Source organism: Callorhinchus milii, unplaced genomic scaffold, assembly GCF_018977255.1.
Source record: "Callorhinchus milii isolate IMCB2004 unplaced genomic scaffold, IMCB_Cmil_1.0 Scaffold3, whole genome shotgun sequence".
Taxonomy (NCBI): Eukaryota; Metazoa; Chordata; class Chondrichthyes; order Chimaeriformes; family Callorhinchidae; genus Callorhinchus; species Callorhinchus milii.
Genome location: NW_024704744.1, coordinates 91,746,178 through 91,772,917, shown reverse-complemented (window position 1 = coordinate 91,772,917; position 26,740 = coordinate 91,746,178). Strand labels below are relative to the sequence as shown.

At 43.4% G+C, this 26,740-nt stretch overlaps 1 protein-coding gene across 2 annotated transcripts in view; it reads left to right on the top strand.

The window, feature by feature from the left end:
- The first annotated feature begins 486 nt into the window (after positions 1–486).
- The window catches only part of cog2 (component of oligomeric golgi complex 2), a 31,153-nt gene continuing 4,899 nt past the window's right edge, over positions 487–26,740 (top strand). The window contains exons 1-16 of one of the 2 annotated variants that reach the window (XM_007905478.2): positions 487–698; positions 4,047–4,208; positions 4,309–4,374; positions 7,969–8,049; positions 9,379–9,482; positions 11,057–11,165; positions 12,204–12,383; positions 12,925–13,049; positions 16,732–16,858; positions 18,619–18,758; positions 19,493–19,554; positions 21,760–21,911; positions 22,902–23,102; positions 23,963–24,035; positions 24,345–24,414; positions 25,957–26,080. In XM_007905478.2, coding sequence (XP_007903669.1) covers positions 624–698; positions 4,047–4,208; positions 4,309–4,374; positions 7,969–8,049; positions 9,379–9,482; positions 11,057–11,165; positions 12,204–12,383; positions 12,925–13,049; positions 16,732–16,858; positions 18,619–18,758; positions 19,493–19,554; positions 21,760–21,911; positions 22,902–23,102; positions 23,963–24,035; positions 24,345–24,414; positions 25,957–26,008 — 1,779 coding nt within the window. In that variant the 5' untranslated portion in view covers positions 487–623 and the 3' untranslated portion in view covers positions 26,009–26,080. Of the gene's footprint in view, positions 699–4,046; positions 4,209–4,308; positions 4,375–7,968; positions 8,050–9,378; positions 9,483–11,056; positions 11,166–12,203; positions 12,384–12,924; positions 13,050–16,731; positions 16,859–18,618; positions 18,759–19,492; positions 19,555–21,759; positions 21,912–22,901; positions 23,103–23,962; positions 24,036–24,344; positions 24,415–25,956; positions 26,100–26,740 lie in introns of those variants that run through there. The other variant, XM_007905477.2, reaches the window with a different exon arrangement.

The window sequence follows — 26,740 nt, the reverse complement described above, 5'->3', positions numbered from 1 at the left end:
TGTGGGTGACAGTGGGTGAGTGTGTGGGTGACAGTGGGTGAGTGTGTGGGTGACAGTGGGTGACAGTGGGTGAGTGTGTGGGTGACAGTGGGTGTCAGTGGGTGAGTGTGGGTGACAGTGGGTGAGTGTGTGGGTGACAGTGGGTGAGTGTGGGTGACAGTGGGTGAGTGTGTGGGTGACAGTGGGTGACAGTGGGTGAGTGTGTGGGTGACAGTGGGTGAGTGTGTGGGTGACAGTGGGTGACAGTGGGTGAGTGTGTGGGTGACAGTGGGTGACAGTGGGTGAGTGTGTGGGTGACAGTGGGTGAGTGTGTGGGTGACAGTGGGTGAGTGTGTGGGTGACAGTGGGTGACAGTGGGTGAGTGTGTGGGTGACAGTGGGTGACAGTGGGTGAGTGTGTTGGTGACAGTGGGTGACAGTGGGTGAGTGTGTGGGTGACAGTGGGTGACAGTGGGTGGTGTCGGGTTCCTGTAGGTGGCGCTGTCGCGGGAGAGTGCGAGTCGGCAGCTGTTCTGCGGGTGACGGTTCGCTGAGGGGATCGCGGGCCTCTGGCGGCGGCGGCGGCGGAGAGGAGGAGGAGGAGGAGGAAGGTGAGGATTGAGGAGGAAGGTGAGGAGGAGGAAGATGAACGAGGGCCGCAGGATGAGGCTCCCGGCGGCTCCCGACACCGTCTGCTTCAACAAAGAGGAGTTTATGAAGGTAAAGTCACGGATACACAGCGTTACACACCAACATACATGTCCACACACCAACATACATGTCCACACACCAACATACATGTCCACACACCAACATACATGTCCACACACCAACATACATGTCCACACACCAACATACATGTCCACACACCAACATACATGTCCACACACCAACATACATGTCCACACACCAACATACATGTCCACACAGCCCCTGATATACACACCATACACACAGCCCCAGACATACACACAGCCCCAGACATGCACACAGACACACACAGCCCCAGACATACACACAGCCCCAGACATACACACAGCCCCAGACATGCACACAGACACACACAGCCGCAGACATACACATCACATATACGCACAGCCCAGACATATACACAACGTAAACGTGCAGCCCAGACATACACACCACGTACACGCAGCCCTGGACATCGTGTATACACACACATCGATACAGACACACACGTAGCCCGGGTCACACACCAGGTACACACAGGGAGAATCTGAGTGCTATTAAAAAAGAAGTGGTCACTCAACCCATGACTGTTTGTGGGTCACTGCTGTGCTCAGTTGGTTGCTGCGTTTCGACCGCAAAAAAGTACATTCGCATTATGGTATATTCTGTGAAGCGCTTTGAGAAATCTCAAAAGTCGTGATAAGGCACTGTATCAAATGCAAGAATTATTATTATTATTATGATGCATATAAAGACTTTCAGAAGGCTTCAGATTATCAATAGAAGGATCCTATGACGATTTACGACATGGTATTAAAGTAAATTCATGGAGTGGATAGAAGTATGGTTGAGAGACAGAGTGCAGACTGCGGAAGTCAATGAGTGTTTCTCAGATTTCTCATACGTCAGGTAGTGGTGCGCTGCATACATCTGTTGTGGATCCACTGCTTTACAATATACATCAAGGTCTTGTACGTGGACATAATAATAATCCTTGCATTTGAAGCAGCACTTTTCACATCGGGAAGACGTCTCAAAGCACTTCACAGGTTTTACTGTGAAGTGTAGTGACGTGTGGTTGTAGACGAATGAGAGAGCGCATTTGCGCACAGCATTGTCCCACAAACAACAACAAGAAGCAACAAATTGAATTTATATAGCGCCTTTCAGGTTGGAAAGTCGACAGTTTGCACCCGAGCTGGGGTGAGGCAAAGGGAATCTGGGATGGAGTTCCAGGGAGCGGCGCAGGTACTCCAGACTACCTGACTACCGATGGAGGGACACATGAAGCAAGCTGGTGCCTGCTGAGTGAAGGAAGCGGGTGGGTTGGTTGGGTTTTAAAAAGTCGCCAAGGTCAGGTACCTCAAGACCATGGAGTCAGACTTGTGTCCCAAGTTTGCTGATGATTGGATGGATTTGCTAAGATTTTTTGATAATAATAATCCATGCATTTGATACAGTGCCTTATCACATTGTTTTCATACGTCTCAAAGCGCTTCACAGAATATATAGTAATGTGAATTGACGGTATATTTTGTGGGCGAAAGCCAATTGTGCACAGCAGTGTCCCACAAACAGTTGTGGATTGAGTGACCAATTTTTTTTGGAGGGATTATTACTTTGAAGATTTTTTTTTGAGGGATTTGCGGAAAGTGATCCACCAGTCGACGGTTCCTATTTACTGCTAAGTAAGCAGAGGTGTGTGGAGTAAGGAAACTTGCCTAACGTTTCGCCCCGCACGGGACTCAAACCTGGGTCCTCTTGCTTGTGAGACGAGCATGACAATCTACAGGACTCCACAAAAGAGCGAGTGAAGAGAGAGAGACTGTGGGTGGGAGAGAAGAGAAAGTTGCTTGTTTTAGCACCTGGTGGCTGAACAGTGACCAGACTGTAAACAATGGTGACTGACGATCTACAATATCAGCGCTCAGAGACAGGCTCCATCTAATACAGGTTACCGTTGTTGAGGAGCTGTGGGTCTAAAATCAACAATACCTTGGGAAATGACAGTGTGAAGTGTTGTCACATAACCCTAACACACACACACACACACACGCACTCCCTCCCTCCCTCCCTCCCGCCCTCACTCACTCACTCACTCACTCACTCACTCACTCACTCACTCACTCACTCACTCACTCACTCACTCACTCACTCACTCACTCACTCACTCACTCACTCACTCACTCACTCACTCACAGGACGTCCCAAGGCGCTGGACAGTGTACAGTGGTTCAGACCCAAGTTGGGGTCAGGGGGGGAGAAAGGAGGGGAGGGGAAGGCGGGTGACCGATGGCATGGTTGAAGAGGAGAATTTTGAGGCAGTTCTTGAGGGAGGCTAAGGAGGGGGCGAGGCAGAGTGATTGATGGATGGAATTCTAGAGGTGGGGGGCAGAGTGGCTGAAGGCTCTCCCACCAATGGTGGGGGCGGGTGGGTTGGGGGACGTGGAGCAGGCCAGAGCCGGCTGAGCGGAGGGAGCGGGCGGGTTGGTAGAGTGTTAGGAAGTCGCAGAGGTAAGGTGGGGTGAGGCCATTGGGGGCTTTGTAGGTGAGGACCAGGACCTTGAACTGGATCCTCTGAAGGATAGGGAGCCAGTGGAGTCGGGCGAGAATGGGGGAGATGGGGTCACAGAGTTTGGTGCGGGAGAGGACATGGCTGCAGAGTTCTGGATTATCTGCAGTCTGTGGAGGGAGGAGTTGGGAAGGCCGACAAGCAGAGCGTTTGCACAGTCGAGCCTGGAGGTGAGGAAGGTATGAACAAGAGTTTCAGTGGCCTGAGGGGTGAGGTAGTGGTGGAGTCGGGCAATGTTACGGAGGTGAGGGAAGGCAGAGCGGGTCATGGCTTGGATGTGGGGAAGAAAAGACAGTTGAGGGTCGAACAAGACACCGAGGTTCCTGACTGGCTGGTGAGCTGTAGTGTGCAGCCATGGAGGTTGATGTTGCCAGAGCCTGAGGTGCAAAGGCGCTGGCGCGAGGCAATCCGGAGGGCCTCAGTCTTTGTCACATTCAACTGTAGGACATGCACTAGATTTCTTCCCAACCACACCATTAGTGTTCAGGTTCTACAAAGTTCGCTGGCTCAGAGCTCAGTCATTACACTGCAGACAAACACTGCTCTCACCTCTTAGAGGTGTCTAACATTAACATCTACCTGCAGACAGAGTGAGCGACAGAGAGACACACACACGCACACATAGAGCAAAAGACACACACACATCCACATACAGACAGAGTGAGCGACAGAACAAGAGACAGAGAGAGAGACACACACACAAATAGATCAAGAGACAGAGAGAGAGAGAGAGACACACACACACACACACAGTGAGAGACAGATTGATTGCATTTTAATGCACAAATGTAACTTCTGAATTGCAGGATAATTTTGACGTGGATCATTTTGTATCGGAGTGCAGAAAACATGTTCAACTGGAGACACTGCGTGATGATCTGGAACTTTATTACAAGCTTCTCAAAACTGCTATGGTGGAACTCATAAATAAAGACTATGCAGATTTTGTCAATCTTTCGACTAACCTGGTAAGACCTCAATTAAGTTTTTTTTAAAAACCAAATTTAAAATAACATGATTTGACTATATGAAACGTATGTCACAAATGATTGTAATTTTCTCTCCCAGGTTGGTATGGACAGAGCTTTGAACCAGCTAACAGTACCATTGGGCCAGTTGAGGGAAGAAGTGCTGGTATGTTATCACGTTTTGTTCTTGCACAGGTGAAAGTATTACTGTAGGACCTGACATTGAGTATTGTTATTATTCAGAACTCTGCAGCTTGTATCTTCTCCCGCACCAGGCTCCATGAACGAATCACCCCTGTTCTTGCTTGACTTCACTGGCTCCCCATCCCTCAGAGAATCGAGTACAAAACCCTCGTTCTCACCTTCAAAGCCCTCCACAGTCTTGCTTCCCCCCAGCTCTCCGGCCTCCTAACCCCATATTAGCCTGTCCGTTCCCTCTGCTCGGCGGATTCCGACCTGCTTCAGGCCCCCGCACTTCCTGCCCCACCATTGGCAGTCGGGCATTCAGCATCTCTTTCCCCACATTTGAATTCTATCCCCCAATCCCTCTGCCTCACCCCCTCTCTTGCCTCTTTCAAGTGCCGTCTGAAGACCCTCTTCTTCAACCGCGCCTTTAGTCACCCTCCCATACCCCCTGCCCTCCACTTCCTGACCCCAACTTCCAGGTCGGGTCCAAAAAACCCTGATTGTCCAGCACCCTTGGACGTCTTTCCGACGTGAACGGTGCTATATGAGTTTAATTTGTCGTTGTTGTATAAAAGCAGACTGGAGACCACCTAAATGCTGTCTGATCCCTGTGATACACGTGTGGTTTTTGGGGCTGATTGCCTGGCTTTTAGCATGTAACACTGGCGATCTGATGACCTTGAGCAAACTCACATAGTGTAAACGAGCGTTTCTCAAAAGCGTGAGGTATGCAGCTGGTATTGACCAGCTTTAGCTTGAATACTGTTCTGCTTGTGCAAAGTGATAGGACAGGCTTGGGACTACCAGGAGGCCTGTAGCATAGTGACGCGCTGACCTCACAAGAGAGAGGACCCAGGTTCGATTCCCGGGCAGGACGAAACCTTAGGCAAGTTTCCTTACTGCACACGCCTCTAAGTAGGAACCTGGTTGTTTGTCGATTGGCGGACCACTTTCCGTTGTAATGATCCCTTAAAAAAAATTTGGTTACTCAATCCACAATTGTTTGCGGGACACTGCTGTGTGCAATTGACTGCTGCGTTTCGGCCACAAAATATACTTTACAGCAGCTGTGGGCAAAAGACGACCAATAGGCCATATCCGGCCTTTCAAATAATTCTATCCGGCCCATCATTGTGTCTAGCAATAGAAAAAATTATAGTTCGTTCATTCCCAGAAAGTCGCACAAATTTCGCATTTGATCTGACTGGGAACATCAGCCAATCACACGGCTTAGTTGTGCGCACACTCCCTTAAGTGTTGAATCAGACTGACGTCAAAAATGTACGGATCGACAAATTTTTAAACGCGTGCAAGATAACCGCGGCAATACTTTTCACTGAAAAGGACGTTAAATCAAAATGAGGATATCAGAGAAGCGAAGGCCGAATATTCAACAAAGAAAGGACTTCTAAAAATTTTTTTACCAATGCGGGTGGAAAAGCTGTTTGCTTAATTTGCAAAGAAAGTGGCAGCATTCAAAGACTACATCTTGAATCGCCATTTTGAAACCAAACATGCTTGCAAATATAAGAACGTTTCTGCCGAAGAAAAAGGAAAGAAAGCTGATGAGATGGCTGTTCGAATACAAAAAGAGCAAAGCATTTTCACAAACAATTTGCATCCCAGGATGAGATTACAAGAGTGAGTTACATGATTGCACACAAAATCACCAAGAACAGCAAACCATTTTCTGAAGGAGAATTTATAAAGGAATGTATGGTTGACTGTGCCTCGATTTTATGCCCAGACAAGAAAAACTAGTTCAAGAACATTAGCTTGTCAAGGCGATCTAATGTGAGATGTGTCGAGGATATCTCTGAGAACCTGTATCTGCAGTTACAATATAAAGTAAGCAATTTTGCATGTTTTTCACTGGCACTCGATGAGAGTTGTGATGTCAAAGACACAGTCCAGTTGATAATTTTTTTTCGAGGTATCACCAAACATTTTGAGCTCACAGAAGAATTGGCATCAATGCAGTCAATCAAAGATATGACAACTGGTGAAGACTTTTTGGAGGCAGTAAATAAGTGTATCTTAAAATTAGGAGTGGAGTGGAAAAAATTGGTGAATGTGACCACCGATGGAAGCCCAAATCTGACAGGCAAAAATGTTGGGTTACTGAAAAGAATTCAAGATCAAGTCAAAGAAACAAATCCAGAACAGAATATTGTTTTTCTATACTGCATTATCCACCAAGAGGTCCTCTGTAAAAGTGTTCTAAAACTAGCAATGTCATGGACACAGTTACAAGAGTGGTCAACTACATTCGAGCAAGAGGATTAAACCACAGGCAATTTGTAACTCTGCTTAAGGAATTGGAATCCGAGCACATGGAATGTAAGATGGCTTAGTTTAGGAAAGGTCTTGAAAAGAGTGTGGGAACTGAGAACAGAAATTGATTTATTTTTGGGAATAAACAAAAAGATTCGGATTTTCCCCAGTTGAATGATGCGAATTGGCTCTATGATTTTGCATTTGCCGTTGATATCATGGGTCACATGAATGAACTGAATTCAAAACTGCAACGGAAGAGGGTCTTTGTGCACAATTTGTATTGCAGTGTCAAGTCATTTATGACAAAATAATTTATTTTATCGCGTCAGATAGGAAACAGGTTGTTCGCCAACTTTCCAACTTTTCAGCAGATTACTGTTTGTGATCAAAGCCTTAAAAAGTATACTTTGTCACCACTTGACTTATATGCCAAATTTTCTAGCCGATTCCAAGATTGCAATTTGATCGAAAATGAACTGTCTCTGGTCTCTTCACCTTTCTCATTTGATGTTCACAAAGCCACATTTGACGTCCAGCTCGAACTTATTGACCTGCAATGTGATCCATTGCTTGCGGAGCAATTCAAATCAGTGCCACTTCCCAGTTTTTAACGCTTCTCTTAATGAATATACCTTTCCAAAAATAAAGGCTGATGCCCGGAGGATGCTTGTGCTATTTGCATCAACATACATATGTGAGGAGACATTTTCTGTGATGAAATTCAATAAATTAAAACACAAAACTGTGATGACTGATGACCACCTTGCAGCAGGTCTGCATTGCAACAACGGAGACGATGCCTGATTTCAATTGTCTGGTTAGCGCACATCAACGCTTTCATTCTTCTCACATTCTCATCAATATGTGAATAAATGAATAAATATCGAATAAATGTCTGCTCAATGAGTTGTATTTATTTAACCTAATTTTAATGAATGTCAATTATATAGATTTAACTTTATGAGTGTACAAGGGTAAAATTTGATTTTGAGCTGTTATTAAGCATTTGCATCTATATTAAGTTTGTGGCCCGCGAAGCTTACCAAAACTCGTGAAGTGGCCCGCCAGCCAAAATAATTGCCCACCCCTGCTTTACAGTATTCTGTGAAGCACTTTGAGATGTCTTGATGATGTGATAAGATGCTATATCAAATGAAAGGATTAGTATTATTATTAACAATCCCCCAGATAAATTTGGTCATTTGTTTCATGGCTGTTTTGTGGCATATTGCTGAGGCTTTTTAATATAATAAAGTGCTACAAAAATACAATAAAAATTTTCCTTCTTTGTTTACAGAGCCTCAAATTTGCGGTTAGTGAAGGCATCCAAGCCATCGACAACCGTTTGGTTAAGCAAGAAGATGTCCGAAAGAAAAAGGTGAAATTGTGTTTGAAGCTGCAGTGGAAGATTTTTTCTATTTTTCTCCTATTATTGCGGTGTCTAATTGTATTGGAGAAAAGCAGCCCACACCAAAACTTTCAATTTAGAATTTTTTGCAGAAGAAAAATTCTACCTTGGAAAAAAAGCATTGAATTGGATGCGGAGAATATTTTTATTGTTTGATGCATTTCACCACCTGTATTTGCGAATTCTATATCTTAACACTTCTGAGTGAGGACATTTCTTCTGACTTCTCCCGTAATGTCTAAACAAAACTTCTGAGACAGAGGGAGAGAGATGACCGTAAGCACGATCAAAAAGGAAGGTCTTCAGGCGAGAATTTGAAGGTGGGGAGGGAGGTGGTAAGGCGGAGGTATCGAGGGAGAGAGTTCCAGAGTTTCAGGGTGTAGTAGTTGAAGGCACAGCCACTGATTGTGGAACGGAGGGCATGAGGGACAAACAGGAGGCTGGAGCCAGCCAAATGGAGGCAGAGGGTGGTGAAGTGGGTGGTAAGCAGGTTGGAGGGGTAGGGAGGTGCAAGGGCATGAACGGATTTGAAAACGAGTGAGAGGATCTTTAAATCGATCCATTAGTGAACTATGTAGATATATATAAAGTCCAGTGAAATGTCTAGTGAGTGCTGAATTATCAGAGGTGCGTCCATCGATTTTTGGAATAGAGAAAGGATTTTGTTTTGTGCCTATTTTAGAATTCCTTAGAATATTTGTGAAGTCCTGTAGCTCAGTGGTTAAGAGCACTCGCCTCTCAAGCGAGAGACCTGGGTTTGATTCCCAACAGGGTGAAACCTTGGGAAAATTTCCTTACTCCACACGCCTAATAATAATCCTTCAAGAAAAAAATAATAAAATTGGTCACTTCAATCCATGACTGTTTGTGGGGCATTGCTGTGCGCAATTAGCTGCTACGTTTCGCCAACAAATATACAGTCGATTCACTTTATAGTATATTTTGTGAAGCGCTTTGGGACGTCGAGAGGACGTGAAAAGCGCTATATCAAATGCAAGCATTATTATTATTATATATTTGTATCCCATAATCCTCTACTCCTTCAATTGTTTTGATTGTTTTAGCACTTGGTGTTACAATTTCAATCCCAATTCTTTCTTGACATTACTTAACATTTATTGCAATCTGTGTACAATGCGCTAAGTTTCTACCATATGTAAGAAACAACAGAACAATTCTAATGTGTGACAAACTAGCCTTTGAGTACTGTTGCAGGAATTAAAAAAAAACTTGCTTTATTGTTGAATTTAAATACCTATGACAGGAAAAAAAAATCCTCTTTATATGCGTATCTTGTAGATGTGTGTTTTGAGGTTGTTTCAAGTGATTCGATCAGTCGAAAAAATTGAAAAGATTCTTCATTCTCAGTCTTCAAGGGAGCTGCCTTCCTCAGAGAAGAGTGGGTAAGTGTTAAGTTTCAGCTAGTCACAAAGTTCATTTTGTGCGAGACACCTGAGTTCAATTCCAGGCAGAGGGCGAAACCTTGGGCAAGTTTCCTTACTCCACACAGAGCCTAATAATAATCCCTCCAAAACCAAAAACAATAATAAATTGGTCATTTTCAATCTACGACTGTTTGTGGGACATTGCTGTGCGCAATTGGCTGCCGCGTTCGCCCACAAATATACAGTCAATTCACTTTCGTGTGTTCTGTGAAGCGCTTTGGGATGTCCTCCCCGTGAAAAGCGCTATATCAAATGCAAGGATTATTATTATTATTATTTTCTCTGTTGAATATGGCTGAAGTCTTTCGATGTGTGAAATTAAGAAAAAGAGATTGCCTAGTTCATCATAAAGTTGCCTCCCACTATCAGATTCACTTGTAGTTGTTTGCCCACCTTCCCCATCTCTTCCACTTGTTCCCCTAATCACCATTCTCCTTCCTCCCATTCCTCTCCTCTTTCTTTCTCTCGACTCCCACTCCCTCAGTGTTTTTTAATGGGTAGGGAATCAAAATGGCCACCACTGACTTCATTTTCCTTCAGTTTCCTTACTCCACACGCCTGATAATAACCCCTCAAAAAAAAACAATAATAATTTGGTCACTCAATCCACGACTGTTTGTGGGACGCTGCTGTGCGTGATTGGCTGCCGCATTTCGTCCACATATAGTCAATTCACTTTACAGTATATTCTGTGAAGCGTTTTGAGGGGTCGAGAAGAGGTGAAAAGCGCTATAACAAATGTAAGGATTATTATTATTATTTCCGAGCAAAAGTGGGATTGGGAAAGAGGCTCTCGTGTAGGTTTTGTGCGTCACTTGGTAGCACTCTTACCTCTGAATCAGAAGGTTATGTGTTCTAGCTCCAATCAAGGACTCAGAACTCATATCTTGTCGTCTTAACTAATAGACCCAGTTTAGTGTCGTATTGTTGGAAGTATTGTCCTTCAGATGGGACATTAAATTGAGGTCCAGGATTAATGATTCATTAAAGATTCCATGGCCCAATTTGATAAGAGAAGGGAGTTTTTTTCAGTGTTCTGGATGACAACCCCTCAGATAAAATTGGTCATTCACTTCAACGGCTGTTTGTGGGACGTTGGTGTATGCAAATTGGCTTTAGTTTTCAAAATAGTCAGTATACCTTTACTGTGAAGCTCTTTGAGATATCTTCCCGCCGTGAAAGCGACTATATTAAGGATTATAATTATTATTACTACAAGGTGGGTAATCATTGCCATCATTTCTTAAAAAAAACTAGCTACAGAAAGTCGATCAGTGTTATGGTCTCGTGAAGTGTTTTATTGAATCCCACGAAAAGTTGTAACGGTTACTTTGTATAGAATCACCATGCCAGACAATTAAATATTTTCTTACATGTTTTGTAATTGGGCGCCAAGCTAGCACCGTGAAGCACCTTGGGATGTCCTCATGAAATGCGTTATATAGATGAAATTTGTACTGTAGATACTTTAGGAACATGGGGATTTTTGTTGGAGCTGATTTACATTGTGATTTGCTTTGTTTCCATTGCAGACCATCCTTAGCTGGGCAGATGTTAGAAAGGATTGGCACTGAATTTAACCAATTACATTTTCATGCTGTACAGAGTAAGGGAATGCCGCTTTTGGACAAAGTGAGACCTGTAAGTGTGATGTATACTTTGTTATGTTTTTCTTTCTGGATAAAAGGATTTTCTATAGACCTTAAGAGGCAAATTGAAGAGACAGAATGAATTCAACATGATAACAAGCTGTTTTGTTAGTTTTACAGATTGTCTCAGAATATTGTAGCTATTCAGAAAATGCTTTTGAATGTTTTGGACCAAAAAGAAAAGCTGCTTTATTTATCATAGATAGTGAATATCACAAGACCTTCAGTTACAGTGAAGGAACTTCAATATAAAAGTGGTTAGTGATGAACTGTATGAGTAACCAAAAAATCATGATACTATTATAAAGAAATGATTTTTTTTAGATAGAGTAGAGTAGAATAGAGTAGATATCATGACTTTTTGGTCATGCTGTAGATAGGAGTTAGTTGTCTCCTGAATATAGCCATATCTTTTGAGAGGATTAACTGACTGTTCCAGTATAAATCAGGATACAGCAGGCAACACTGATCAGGGTTTGAAAAGGGTTTTGGAAACAGGTAGGAGGAGATATTTGGGGAGGGAGTTCCAGAGAGCAGAGTTATAGTGAAAACTTGGCTTTCAGTGGTGGAGAGAAGGGTGTACAGTAGTTCTTAGTTTGCAGAATGTTAGTAGTGGGCAGGAGGGATTAAGTGAGGAGATTTCAGCGGTAAGGAACAATTTGAAAGTCAGAATGAGGAATAGAGTGAAAGTTGAGGATACAGGCATGGACGGGCCAAGGGAAGAGGAGTTTGGAGGATGTTAGACGGAGCGTTTTAAAAATTCCTTCACCTACATGGTGAACTTTGTAGGTGCAAAAAGTAATTTTTCTCAAAGACTCTTTCATGGGGGGAAAAAAAGGTTTGGAAGTAACTTTCTGTCAAAAGATGAGCTTTTTTCCATCTCAATTTGGTATGTGTGTGCGCGCGCGCAAAAATGTTTCTCCATTCATCAAACAGCCACATCTGCGCTGAAGAATGCCTTCACTGTCCATCTGTTGGTACTGCCAGCAAACAGAGAGATTTTCATTAATTGTATTGATTTCTGTTTCAGCGAATAGCTGGGATTACAGCCATGCTCCAGCAGTCTTTGGAAGGACTTCTCTTAGAAGGTCTACAAACTGCTAACATTGAGATTGTGCGCCCATGTTTGCGGACTTATGCAACCATAGATAAAACAAGGGATGCAGAAGCCCTGATTGGCCAGGTGCTTGTGAAACCATATGTGGAAGAGGTGAGAGCTATGATAATAACGATGCCTTATAATCATTTTAGTATTATACTAATAAACTAAACTAAAAATGAATACAGTAAAAAAAATTAGGGTTTTTTGGTTGCTTTTTTAAAAATCTTTCTGGCCTTATAAATTCAATTTACAGTCTATTCTGTGAAGCGCTTTGAGACATCGAGAAGACGTGAAAAGCGCTATATCAAATGCAAGGATTATTATTATAAAGTTGTGTTTCAATTATTTGTTTGAATTATTTTATTCATTGAGTAATTCTGGCCTTAAGCTTGTCCAGCTAGCATTCCAACACAATACAACAGCAACAACAAATTGTACTTTTAGCACTTTTATAATAAAATCTTCCCAGGGCCCTGGAGGAGTGCTGTATTGTTAGAGGTGCCGTCTTCTGGATGAGACGTTGGCATGTTAAATTTGTCATGTTTGAAAAATATCCTACACTTTGATGTGATGGAGCTATCTTGGGCTTCACTTTCCATTCACAGCTATGTCTTTCTCTTTGAGTTTAAATGCATATTTTCATTTTCAGGTAATTAATGAACAATATGTTCAGTCTCGTACCAATGGCCTTCAAGAAATGTATGCGAGGCTGCTCGACTTCATTCCAAACCATTGCCGCCTCCTGCGAGTGGTGACGGGAGGAACAGTCACAGGGTGAGTCACATTTTACTTATAATAATCTGTTCATTTAGTATTGCACCTTTCAATTTAAGACATCACAAAGTTCTTCACGTTTTTCATACACACAAGGTATACAATAATAAAAGTTTTTTTTGTGTTTCTCTTCAGTTTGCCATGTCTGTTTACTTTTCCAAGAAGCAGTGAATCCTGTTCCCAATTCCGGGTTCTTTCCTGATATTTTGTTAATATACTTCCTATGTATGTGCTTGCTCAATTTCTTTTAATAGCCGTCCCTGGCAAATTATACCCTACCACACGATGCTAGGCTTTTAGGAGAAGTTCTTCTGGAACTCCCCTAGTTGTAATCTTGAATTCATAGAATCATAGAATTTTACGGCACAAAAGGATGCCATTCGGTCCATCGTACCTGTGTCGTCTATTTCAAAGAGCTACTAAATAGTCCCACTCCCCTGCTGTTACCTCATAGCCCTGCAAATGTTTCCTTTTTAAGTACCTGCATAATTCCCTTTTGAAAGCTACTCTCCAATCTGCTTTCACCACCCTTTCAGGCAGTGCATTCCAGACCGTAACAACTCTAGGTAAAAAGATTCATGGCATTTTTTCTCAAATCCCCTATTGCCCGACATATTGCCAGTCAGCACTTGCTTTCTGTGAACCAAAGCTCTAAAGAGTAAGGTAGTCCAAGCTTAAGAAGTAACAGGAAGCTTGTCACTGTCGCAATGGCAAGATGCAAGTTTTAGCTGGTTAAAGTCCTCTAGCTCAGTGGTTAGAGCATTTGCCTCTCAAGCGAGAGACCTGGATTCGATCCCTAGCAGGGCGAAATGTTGAGCAAGTTTCCTTACTCCACACGCCTCTATATAACTATATAATTAGCAATAACAACAACAATAACAAGAAGATTTCATTTATAGAGCGCCTTTCACGTTGGGAGGACGTCCCAAGGCGCCGGACAATTGGTTCGGGACCCGAGTAGGGGGGAAATGGTCAGGGTGAGGGGAGGGAAGGGAGGGAGTGAGGAGTGGGGAAATGGTCAGGGTGAGGGGAGGGAAGGGAGGGAGCGAGGAGGGGGAAGAGAGTCGAGAGGGGAGCTGAAGGCACGGTCGAAGAGAAAGGTCTTGAGACTGGCCTTGAAGGAGAAAAGGGAGGAAGCAAAGCGAAGGCACTGGGGGATAGAGTTCCAGAGCCTGGGGGCTAAGAGGCTGAAGGCCCGGCCACTGATGGTAGGGCGGTTGGGGCGAAGGATGTGGAGCAGACCGGAGCCAGAGGAACGGAGGGTACGGGCAGGTAAGTAGGGGGATAGTAGATCGGAGAGGTAGGAGGGAGCGAGGCCGTGAATGGCCTTGTAGGTGAGGATGAGGATCTTGAATTCGATCTTGAAATAAGTAGGAACCTGGTTGTTAGTCGATTGGCAGATCGCTTTTCTGGGGTAATAATTCTTCAAAAAAAATTGGTCACTTCAATCCATGACTGTGGGATACTGCAGTGTGCAATTGGCTGCCTTGTTTCGCCCACAAAAATATATCGTCAATTCACTTTACAGTATTTTCTGAGAAGCGCTTTGAGACGTATCGAAGACGTGATAAGGCATGATATCAAATGCAACGATTATTATTATTAAACACCAGCAGTAACCTCAGTACAAGACTAGGGTTCCCAACTCTTGTCTCTTGCTAACCCCATACCTATCAACAATTTGTAATTTTTCAGGGATTTGTTAAGTAGAGTGAGTCCCACTGGAGAGAGTGTGCATTCGATTCCAGACAAAGGGAAGTCTCCATGCTTAGGTGGAATCTCATTTGTTTGGTTTGGATAATCTTAAGCATGGCGATGGGTATTCAGGTGTTAGTTGACCAGAAAAATGGCAGACTAGTTCCATTTTCTGCTTAGATATTCAGTTGCTGTATAAACACCACATATTGTGAAATGCTACAGTATTATTTAGCCTCTCCTCAATATCATTGTTTTCTTTGTCCTCTTTACTCCCCTTTCTATGAACCTCAACTGCAGTCTTTTAGCACACTCAATCTTTTATTTTGCATGTAACAAGATTTAACAATAATCATCCTTTACAATTAGTGTGTTTGTAAATGGAGGCAGAGTCAATTTTGTGGTGGGTACATATATTTGCCAAAGCCCGTCACATGAGGACCTGGATTAAACAGCTGTTGAGTAAGCATTGGACTTGGACCTCAAGTACATCAAGGCGGCTGGCCCGTCACAAGCTGCCCATTAAAAGTCCTCCCACCACGCTGAAGATAAATGTATGTCAAATAGCTGATAAGGAAACTGAGGCTTGGGGCCACAGCTGTTGGAAGGCATGGCAGTCTGTGTTCATGAACACACATTCACACATCTAGGGCTTTGAATCCACCTTAATTGTTCTGCAGAGATAAGCAGCTGCTGCTTAACCTCCACAACCATTGCTAATGGGAAAGGATGTGTGTCTGAGCTGTGGGCAGGAGATAATAATAATAATCCTTGCACTTGATACAGTGCCTTATCACATCTTCGAGACGTCTCAAAGCACTTCACAGAATATACTGGAAGGTGACTTGACTGTATATTTTGTGGGCGAAACCAATTGCGCACAGCAATCTCCCACAAACAGTCATGGATTGAGTGACCAATTTATTATTTTTTTGAAGGAATTATTAACCCGGAAAAGCTTTCATACTGTTTGCCCAGCTAACCTAGGCAAACAGCAGGAAAGCTTTTCCTTGCAGGGCTTTGGTTTGCAGGGAGATGAAGCAGTCCATTGTATCAGCCAGGCTCAGTTGATAGCATTCTCGCTTCTTAGGTTGTGGGTTCAAGCCCCATTGTGGAGTTCCACTCTATACAGTGCTGGAGTGGGGGTGCTGGGGGTTAGCCAATCCACTAACAACTGGTTTCCTACTTACTGCTAGTGGAGTAAGGAAATTTCCCCAACGTTTTGCCTGCCGCGAATCAAACCCAAATCTCTCCTTTGCGAGGCGAGTGCTCTAACCACTGAGCTACGGACTCCACAAATGTATGCTTGTTGATATGTACATCAACAAGCAACAAATTACATTTATATAGCGCCTTTCACATGGGGATACTGGCTGAGTGGAAGTCCATTTCATTAGAACATGGGTTTGATTATTGGAAATTTAGAGCCCCAAATTTACTTAAAATAAAGTAACACATTTATAAAATGTGTTGCTTCATCACACGGCGATCAGAAGACAAGATGCCGGCCAGCATGAGATGACAGCACGTCCAGCCGGGCTCATCGGCAGGACCTGGAAGGGTAGACCAGTTACTGGGGGCAGGGAGTCATCCCACTCAGCTCATGTTAACCCTGCAAACCAAAGCCCTAATGGGCAGGGTGGTCCTCGCTGGACAATCAGCAGGAAAGCTTGCCAGACAATGCTCTTGATGGCAAGCTATGCAGTTTTAGCTGGTTAGACCCCAGTAGTTACTCCAACGCACACTGAAGGGTCACCAAGCCTTGGCTCTTGCCAAACTGCGCCTAACACTTTCCGGAATTAGATAAGCATGGTTTCCGCATGTGTCAGATACCTGGCTGATGAAAAAAAATGAGAAGCCAAAAATCTAGGTGATTATATGTTGTGAGAACTGTAATTCTATGTGAAGTTGATGTGTGACTTACGAATTCAAAAAACTAATGCAGATTGTGTTGTCTAATTGAACAATTCTTTTTCACACATTTCAGTGATAAGGCAGAAGTGATTCCAGGCTACGACTTTTCAGTAAATTCAGTCTGGCCAGAAATAGTGCGAGGTTTAGAGGAAAAAATGCCATCACTATTTAATCCAGGGAATCCAGACACTTTTCACCAGGTAAAATCAATACAAGAAAGCTTTTATTTCTATAAGCATAATTTCAGTATATATAGCTAACTTTACTAATGTTGTGCTGAGTTATAATGATGATATAATACTCCTTGCCTTTCACGTTGGGAGGATCTTTAAAGTCCACCTGAAAACGGGCAGACAGGACCTTGGTTTAACGTCTCATCTGAAGGATAGCATCTCCCAACAATGCAGTGCTCAACCCTCAGCACTGCGTGGAGTGGGACTCCACAATGGGGCTTGAACCCACAACTGAGCCGGGCTGATGGACTGCTTCATCTCCCTGCAAGCCAAAGCCTTAACGTGTAGGGTGGTCCTAGCTGGGCAAACAGTAGGAAAGTTTGAAAGACAGTGCTCAAGCTGTATTAGCTGGTTAATCTGGTTAAACTCCAACAGTTACCCGGATAGCCCCTATCCTTTCCCATACTCGGCTTTATGGGCCCATCATCCCATCCTTACTGAGCTCCAACGGCTATTTATCCATTAGCAGCTTGGCTTTAAGATTCGCATTCTGACTTTCAAATGCTTCCACGTCCTTGCTCTACCTGTGATTTGCAGTTCTACTCTTCCACCCATTCCCTCTACCTAGCCTGCTCCATGAAACCTGTCCCCTTCGCCCTACCACCAGCCGCTTTGCCCCCACTCTTTGAAATTCATCAGCCTTGCTCCCACCATCTTTGCTTTTTATACATTTAAAAACCTATTTATTTATTATTAATAATAATTATCCTTGCATTTGATAGTGTACCTAATCACATTAGAACATAAGAATTTGCTGGATGAAAGAAGACCAAGGTCCATCCAGTTTGCCTTCCACCATCCTGGCAATGGCTTGACCTAAACTGTCGTGTCCTAAACTATATATTGTATCCCGAGTTATTATTTTGTAACTATCTAATTTGTTCTTGAAACAAACAACACTTTCTGTTTCCACCGTCTCCCTAGAGAGCCTGTTCCATACTCGTTCACTGAAGCAGTGTTTCCGCCGATTTGTTCTGAATTTACCTCTCTTCAATCGCAGGCCATGTTCTCTAGTTCTACTGTTCAGTACCAGATAAAACAACTTATCCTGGTCTACATTATCTATTCCCTTAAAGAATCTTAAAGACTGTAATCATATCGTCCCTCAACCTTCTCTTCTCCAGAGTGAACATGCCCAGTTTACCTAATTGCTCCTCATAGTCCCTCCATCTCCTCAATCATTCTGGTTGCCCTCTTCTGTATCCTCTCAATCTCTGCCACATCATTTTTATATTGTGGTGACCAGAACTGCACACAGTATTCCAAGGCGTTGAACGTCTCAAAACGCTTCATAGAATATAATGTAAAATGGAGTGACTGTATTTTGTATGTGAAACGCGGCAGCCAATTGCACACGGCAATTTTGACAGTGTCCTTGATCACCTCCCTCCCACTATCTCCCCCTTGCTCCTATCCTCTCTTCGAAGTGCTTTGAGACATTTAACTACATGAAAGGTGCAAACTGGTATTGGAGTGGAAGTCCAAGCAGGGTGTCAGAACCATAGAGGCCATTCGTCCAATTGTGCTGGCTCTTTGTGAGAGCAACCTCCCTCCCTATTCAGTCTCATTTATTATAAATAAAAGAGGGGCGGAGGGGTAAGAGGAGGTTCTTTTAAGACTGGGTTTCAAAAGCAGAGGTGGAGGGATTATGGACATATTCTAATCTGGTGATAATCTCTGGATGATTGACATCAATCTATTTGCTGACAATTCATTTTGAGTTGCAGAAGTACACTATTACAATGGAATTTATTAGAAAATTCGAGTGGCAATGTGGCTCACAAGCAAGTGTGAAGAGATTGCGATCACATCCAACTTACATGACTTTCAACAATAAATGGAGCCTTTCGGTTTACTTTCAGATCAGGTAAGCAACTAGTCTTGATTACAGATTACGTCTTATCTCCAGTCTTGTGTACACTTCAGTTGAGAGTATAATAATTGCACTACATGCAGTAATGTGAAGCACTTTGAGACGTCCTCGCAGTGTGAAAGACGCTATGTGTTGGACCGTCAATGAATTTATATAACTCTTTTCGTGTTGGGAGGACATTTCCGGCACTTCACACAGCTAACTGAGTCTGAACTAGGGGGAACAACAAGGTTGGTGGGAGGGCAGAAAGATGGCCAAAAGCGCGATCAAAAATATAATCTTTAAGGTAAGTTTTGAAGATGGATAGGAATCGGGCATGGCGGAGGGACTTTGGGATAGAGTTCCAAAGAGCACGGCAGAATGGCTGAAATGACTTGCTCCCTCTCTCGGTCACGTCGTTCAAGATTTGTCTAAAAACTTACCTCTTTGACTGCGCTTTCAGTCATCTATCCCTTCCCCATTCCCTCAGCTCCCACCCCAACTCCCTGGTGTCAGTATAGGTAAGCTCCTTCGGATGTCTTCCTGACTGAGAAGAAAGATGCCTAAAAGAGCGGTCAAAGGGACTGAACTTGAATGGGTGGGAGGGGAATGGAATGAACGAGGTGACAATAACTAACAAATATTGCAGTACAAATTTATTTTGTAATTATAAATAACAAAAACATGTACAACTGTTTTAAAAGGATGGCAAAAATGAACATTTTTATTTGATCTTGCCTTCTTTGCAGGTTTAAAGAAATTGCTGGCAGTTTAGAGGCCTGTATGTCTGAAGATTTGAAGGAAGCACCAGGTAATTTTGTAACTAGCAGAAATTTGAAGTAGTAAGACTTAAAACTGTCAACAACAACAAAAACTTGGATTTATATAGCACCCTCCATGCTGGACGGTGTCTCAGAGCGCTTCACAATAACGGATCTCGGGGCCGAGCCAGGGAGAAGGGGAGGAAAGTGACCAAAGACGCGGTCGAAAAGAAAGTTCTTCAGCTGAGACCTGAAAATAGGAAGAGAGGGGGCGAGGTGAATGAAGTGAGGAAGGGAGTTCCAGAGCCTCTGGGCATAATTGCAGAAGGCACAGCTGCCGAGGGTGGAGCGGAGGACTCGGAGGACAAGGAGGAGGCCAGACCCAGTGGAACGAAGGCAACGGGCACTATTGTGAGGAGAGAGGAGGTCAGAGAGGTAGGGGGTTGCAGAGGAGTGGAGGGATTTGAAGACAAGGGTGAAGATCTTGAAGTCGATCCTCTCTGGGCCAGGCAGCCAGTGCAGTCTGGCGAGGACTGGGGTAATTGGGGAGCGGAGTTTGGTGCGGGTAAGAATGCGGGCGGCAGAATTTTGTATAACCTGGATTTTATGGATGGGAGGCCGGCGAGGAGGGCGTTAGAATAGTCCAGCCGAGAGGTGACAAAGGCATGGACCAGGGTTTCAGCGGCTTTTGGAGTGAGGTATTAGCGGAGATGGGCGATTTGTCAGAGGTGGAAGAAAGTGGTGCTGGTGAGGGACCGGATGTGGGGGAGGAAGGATAATTGGGGGTCGAACTTGACGTCTAGGTTGCGTACGATTTTGGAGATAGTGTGCACTCACACACACACTATCTCTCTCGCTCACTCTGTCTTGGGCTATCTGATTATTGTGTGTGATGTGCCTCTCTCTACCTTTGTAATTCTTTGCGTATCTGGATAGGATCTCTCCACCTCGTGCTGTTGTGTCACAGGACACCCTCTATTAAAATTACAATACCTCGCTGCATCTTAAAATAAAACCCTGATTTCTTAGCTGAGATGACTTCTGCATCAGTGGAGAAGGAGATAGCCAGCCCTGTACAGATAGTCAGTGGCTGTTGCATTGTACACACTGCTGAGTACGTCTGGCACTGAGGAGCACATGCTACTTATTGGTGGATTGTGGTAAAGAGAAAGTATTGGTACGCCCTCTGGTGGGCGTATCCAGAACAAGAGGGCGTCAACTTAAAATTAGAGCTGTGCCATTCAAGAGTGAAATCAGGAGGCAGTTTTTCACCCAAAGGATAGTGGAAATCTGGAGCTCTCACCCCCAAAAGGCTGCAGATGCTGGATCCATTCCCATCTTCAAGATAGATATTTGTTAGATCAGGGTATTGAGGATACGGGGCAAGGGCGGGTAATTGGAGTTGAGATACAGATCTGTCATGATCCTATAGAATGGTGGAACAGGCTCGAAGGGCTGAATGGCCTCCTCCTGTTTCTATGAAATAATGACACATTGTGACTCCTCAGATTTCCAATGAATGGCCAAAGTTTATTTTTCCTTTTTGTTTGCTCAGCCATCTGTCACATTGAGTAACAGTTAACTCTCATCAGTTTCTTTATTTGTGTTCTCAAAGCTAGGGTAACAACAGCAACAGCTAGCATGTATATAATGCCCTTCATACAGCGTAGTGTCTCAGAGCGCCTACAATGATCTGAACTTCAATTTCTCCGAAACATCCAGCCACAAGTTCTCATCGGAACATCAAGCTATTTAAGAGGAAACTTAAATTCAGAGTTTCCTCTAAATTGTCCAAATTATTCAAAGATTCTGGCATCCCTGTCATCATCTGTACCAGGCTCCGCATCCCCATCACCTCAGTTCTTTGAAGACTTTGCTCTTCGTTTGTGCCTTTGGTTACTCACCCCCCCAACCCCGCTTCCAGCTCAGCATCAAGCTACGCCACTGTTTAGTGCTCTGAGACGCTACCGCACGTGAAATGTGCCATATAAATGCAGGCTGTTGTTGTTGAAACTCGATGGCAACATGAAGGAGAAAGGAGTAGAGGGGAATAGGAGCAGTCAGACTGGTCTTTTTCTCTGCTGTAACCTGCCAGAGGTTCAGAGGCTGAGCCGCCTTCAGAGAGGTTGACTCACCAGCGCTCAGGGTAATTGAATGGCACTGCTGGAGAAAATCCCTTGCGGCGTTGGAATAGGAATGTTGTGAAAGTGTGAAGAATAATTCAGAGCTAATTTTCAATCCGTTTCGTGTTATAGACAGCAGTGGGTACAATCTGCTGGTGACACATGTGCTCTGGCAGAATCTAGTTCAATGCTGGTCAGATCACGTTTACCTTCCCTCGCTGGCTCATCGCTTCTGGAAAATGACTTTACAGTTGTTAGCACGTTATGCCAAGTGGATAGAGGAGGTAAGTAAATGTGTTCGGGTAAACTTCATAGTAAAAAGAGGAGCAGCATAGCTTAAACATTTTTTTTAACTGCTCAGCCGGGCCTCCAAACTCCAAGTGAGTCTCCAAACCACCTATACATGGAAATCCCAGAGACAGATTGTTGTAATGGAATAATGGAATGGTCACTCTCTCCCTGGAGGGACACATCCTGCTTACCTAATTCTGGAAAGTATTAGGCACAGGTTGGCAAGAGCCAAGGCTTGGGGACCCCAGAGTGTGTGTTGGGATAACTGCTGGAGTCTAACCAGATAAAACCACATAGCTTGCCATTGATATTGCTGCCTGGCAAGCTTTCTCACTGCTTGCCCAGCTAGGACCACCCTACCCATTAGGGCTTTGGCTTGTAGGGTTAACAGGAGCTAATTAGGATGACTCCCTGCCCCCAGTGACCGGTCTGCCTTTCCAAGTCCTGCCGATGAGCCAGGCCGGGCTGTGCTGTCATCAGCAGTGCCCTGGAATACTGCGGACCCACCTGGCTCAGGAACTGAACTAGAGATCGTCACACAGGTCTGGCTCGATTCTGACATTCCATTGCCAGGCACGTCACCTTGGAGCCAGTTCAGCTCTAAGGAGACCCCATTTAAGGATTATTATGATGAGCAAACTGGTACTGTAGTAGTTAATACCTCCTTATGTGCAGAGCTTTCCCATCTCCTGGTTGAAGGTCTTTCTCAGATAGTGGATATCTGACTTCACAGCCACCATCACTTCTGTTACCTCTCAGGAAACCAGCCTTGCTACCCACACTGTAGCACACTGTACACTGTAAATTCATAATTCTAAATATTGTAAGATGATGAAATTGATGTAGACATTACAGGCTTTCTAAATAAAATGTTAAAACTGAGTTTCTAGGTGGAGAAAATATTTTGAAATAGTTTTGCATTAAGGTTTAAGTTGATAGTACAATTGGAAATGTATTTCCTAACTACTGTTCCCTTTTCACAGTTGCCAATTGTTTCCTCAAGCAAGGATTTTAGTCAGGGAGCTAAATCTGTGTCTGCCAACGGCAACTCTACAACATCCTCTACAAGTGCAAATAATGAGGAACAAGGAAATGGACTTAATGGAGCTGTGAAAGCTGTGCAGTGTCTATCTGTCAATCAACTTGTGTATGTTATCGCTGATCTGGATAAGATCCAGGATCAAGTAAGATTTTGTAAAATCTGATACATTTTCAATCTTGGTAAAATTATGAAAAAAAACATCTCTGTAGCTAGACAGTAAAAAAATCACGTAAGGTGTATTAGTCGGGAAAGTAACAATTTAATATGACTTATGAGTTAGAAGGTGATTAATAGGAGTCATATAAAGAAATCCAAGTAGTTTTGATAAGAAACTGAATGGGACTCGGGTAAATATACGTCTTAGGTGATTATGCTATTTATAAAGATAAGGCTTATGCGAGTTTTAGTGTATATAAATTTGGTAGAGACCACACACACTTTTATTCCTTTTCCATCGGGGGTCAAAGCATATAAATTGCTGAACCTATCTTGAAACATTTCTGTCCTGGAAATTTTGAGAGAAACCACAAAAGAACATATGTAGTAAGTGACATCGAGTGAACTGGTGGTAAGCGGCACATAGTTACTGGCTGCTTTGACTGAGCAGCAGGTCTCATCATGGCGGCTATTTTGCTGCCACTTGGGCTCAGTGTTCTTGTGTTCTGCATGACCACTGGCCATTACCAAGTCTGTCTTTGTCTTACCCATGATTTTCTGCCTTGCTTCCGTAGTCGCATATCTAATAGGGAATAGAACTTCAAACTGAGCAAAGAGGTTTGACAGACAACTTTGAAATTCATGTTCGATGGGCCATCTTAACCACTTCAACTAAAATGCCATTTACTTAGAGCAGTTAACGTTTGTCTCATCAAACAGTGTCGGGAAAATGGCAGAGCTGCACAAGCCGAGCTCTAATTTGGTAATTGTGTATTCGTAACAGTCGTGTATACTTAAAATGTCACCCGCTGTAATCTCACATTCTTTCCCTTAATCTCACTGCAGCTTCCAGAACTTTTGGAGATAATTAGACCCAAATTAGAACATGTTGGTTTGGAGAATTTCTCCCTTATTTCAGGTAAGATTTGTTTGTTCCTTTGAGTATTTAATAATAATAATCCTTGCATTTGATATAGTGCCTTATCACGTCTTTGAGATGTCTCAAAGCGCTTCACAGGATATAATGTAAAGTGTTGTAACTGTAAATTTTATCGGCGAAACTCAGCAGCTCATTGCGCACACCAGTGCCCCACAAGCAGTCATGGATTGAGTGACCAAATTATTATTATTAATATTTTGAAAGGATTATTATGTTATTTGTTGGAGGTGACATGCAAGGCAAGTATGCAAGTATGCAAGCCACTCATTTCTGTTGCTTTCCTCAAAGGAAATGCTGTTGAGAGATCTGCAATGGGGAGTGGGGGAGAGAGGGGGAAATACAGACAGAATACTGAAAGGTAGGAGATAATCTGCCTTTCACTTTCAAATCTGCATGCTCACATTTTCATAATTCTTAATACTTCAGGAAGAGAGTTTCTCCCAGTCTCTTGACTGACAATCCCCCAGATAAAATTAGTCATTCACTTTATTTTGTGGGACATTGCTGTGAGCAAATTAACTGCTATGTTTGCCTACAAATACACGGTCACTACACTTCATAGTAAAATCCTGTGGCGTGAAGTGCTTTGAGGCATCTCGACAAAGTGATGAGGTGCTATATCAAATGCAACGATTATTATTATGGTCAAAATAACATAGCCTCAGATACCATGGTAACTGGAAAGATACCAGTGATCCTGTAACAAGTCCCGTGTAAGTGAATTTAGCAGTGTTTCTGACTCAAAGCTTGAGAGCGTTAATGCTTTCATTGAACTCATTGACTCACCGTGTCAAAACAGTGTGGGGCAGGACTGAACACAGCAAACAGGATGCTGAAGTATATTGTCAAAGCAATTGAGTTCAGATTCCCCAAAATTATACTCAAACTGTACAGTTCTCCGGTTGGCAGCAACTGGAAGACTGCATACAGTTCAGGTCACTGTGATGTAGTAGAGAAAGTGCAAAGGAGACAAAAAGGATGATCTCTGGTGTTGGAGGAATGAGTTTGGAGCAATGACAAGCTCAGTTGTTAGTGCAGTTGCCTCACAAGCAGAGGACCTGGGTTTGATGCCTGGCATTGGGCAAGTTTCCTTACTCCACATGCCTCTGTTTACCTAGTAGTAAGTAGGAAGCCAGTTGTTAGTCGATTGGTGCATCACTTTTCCAGGTAATAACTCCTTCAAAAAAAATTAAAAATTGGTCACTCAATCCACGACTCTTTGTGGCACATTGCTGTGTGCAATTGGTGGCCGCGTTTCGGCCACAAAATACACAGTCACTACACTTTACAGTAAATTCTGTATAGCACTTTGAGACATTTCGAAGACGTGATAAGGCACTATATCAAATGCAAGGATTATTATTACGTTTGAGCTCAACAACCTTGAAAGGAGACATCTCAGAAGGAAAGTTTTCTTCAACTTTTTTAAAAAATAATAATCCTTGGATTTTGTAAGGCATCTTTCATGGTGGGAGGAGGTCTGAAAAGCGTTTCACAAGGTATATTTTAAAGTGTAGCTGCTGTGGTTTGTAGGTGAACACAGCAGCCAATTTGCACACAGCAATATACTAGATTCTAAATGAGATTGAGAACCACACTACAGTGATACGATTCTAATTGGTTACAATCATCACAAAACTATCAGTACATCAGTAAAAAAAAATTAGTCATTGAATCCACGACTGTTTGTGGGACACTTCCGTAGGCAATTGGCTGCTGCATTTCGCCCACAAAATATATAGTCACTCTACAGTATATTCCATGAAATGCTTTCAGACATCTCAACGAAGTGATGAGGTGATGTATCAAATGTAAGGAATATTATTCTGATATAAGAAGAAATACTTTTCCTTTGAAATTCTTTCAGTTCAATTATTGTTTTCCTTTTTTGTGTCAACAGAAGCATTGGCAGACTCGCAGAGCTCTCTGGTGGCCAGGATACCTGCACTTAGTGACCGCATCACTGAGGAGCTAAGTGAGAGTTGTTTCAGTTATCTTAAAAATGCTTCAGAGGTGCCAAGACTTTATCGCAGGACAAACAAGGTTAGTCTTTAGATCTTGTTTACGAACTGACATGCAGATTTACAAATTTGAAATGTCTTTATAATACAAAGCAGTTATCTTGTCCATCAGAGGAAGATGTGGATATGAACTGGGTTGCAATACCAGCAATACCAATGTTTTGCGATCAGTCGGGTGTCTGGCACACGTGGAAACCCATCATCATGCTTTAGAGTATCCAAAGCAAGTTGAGATTTCCGTGCATCCCACCTACACGTAGAAATTCCGGAGATATTTATTGGAATGGAATGCGTACTCTCTGCCTGGAGAGACACATTCTGCTTAACTTATCCCAACGAGTATTAGGTGCAGGTTGGCAAGAGCCAACACTTGGGAACCCCAGAGTGTGCTTTGGGGTAACTGCTGGAGTCTAATCAGCTAAAACCGCATAGCTTCCAATGAGAGCGCTGTCTGGCAAGCTTTGCCGCTTCTTGTCCAGCTAGGACAACAACAACAACCACCTAAGCGCTCTGAGACACTATCCTGCGTGGAGGACGCTATATAAGTGCAAGTTGTTTTTGGCTCAGAAACTGGACTAGAGTCCATCACAGAGGGCTGGCTCGATTACGATATTGCCAAACATGTCACCTTGAGGCCAGTTCAGCACCAAGGGGACCCCATTT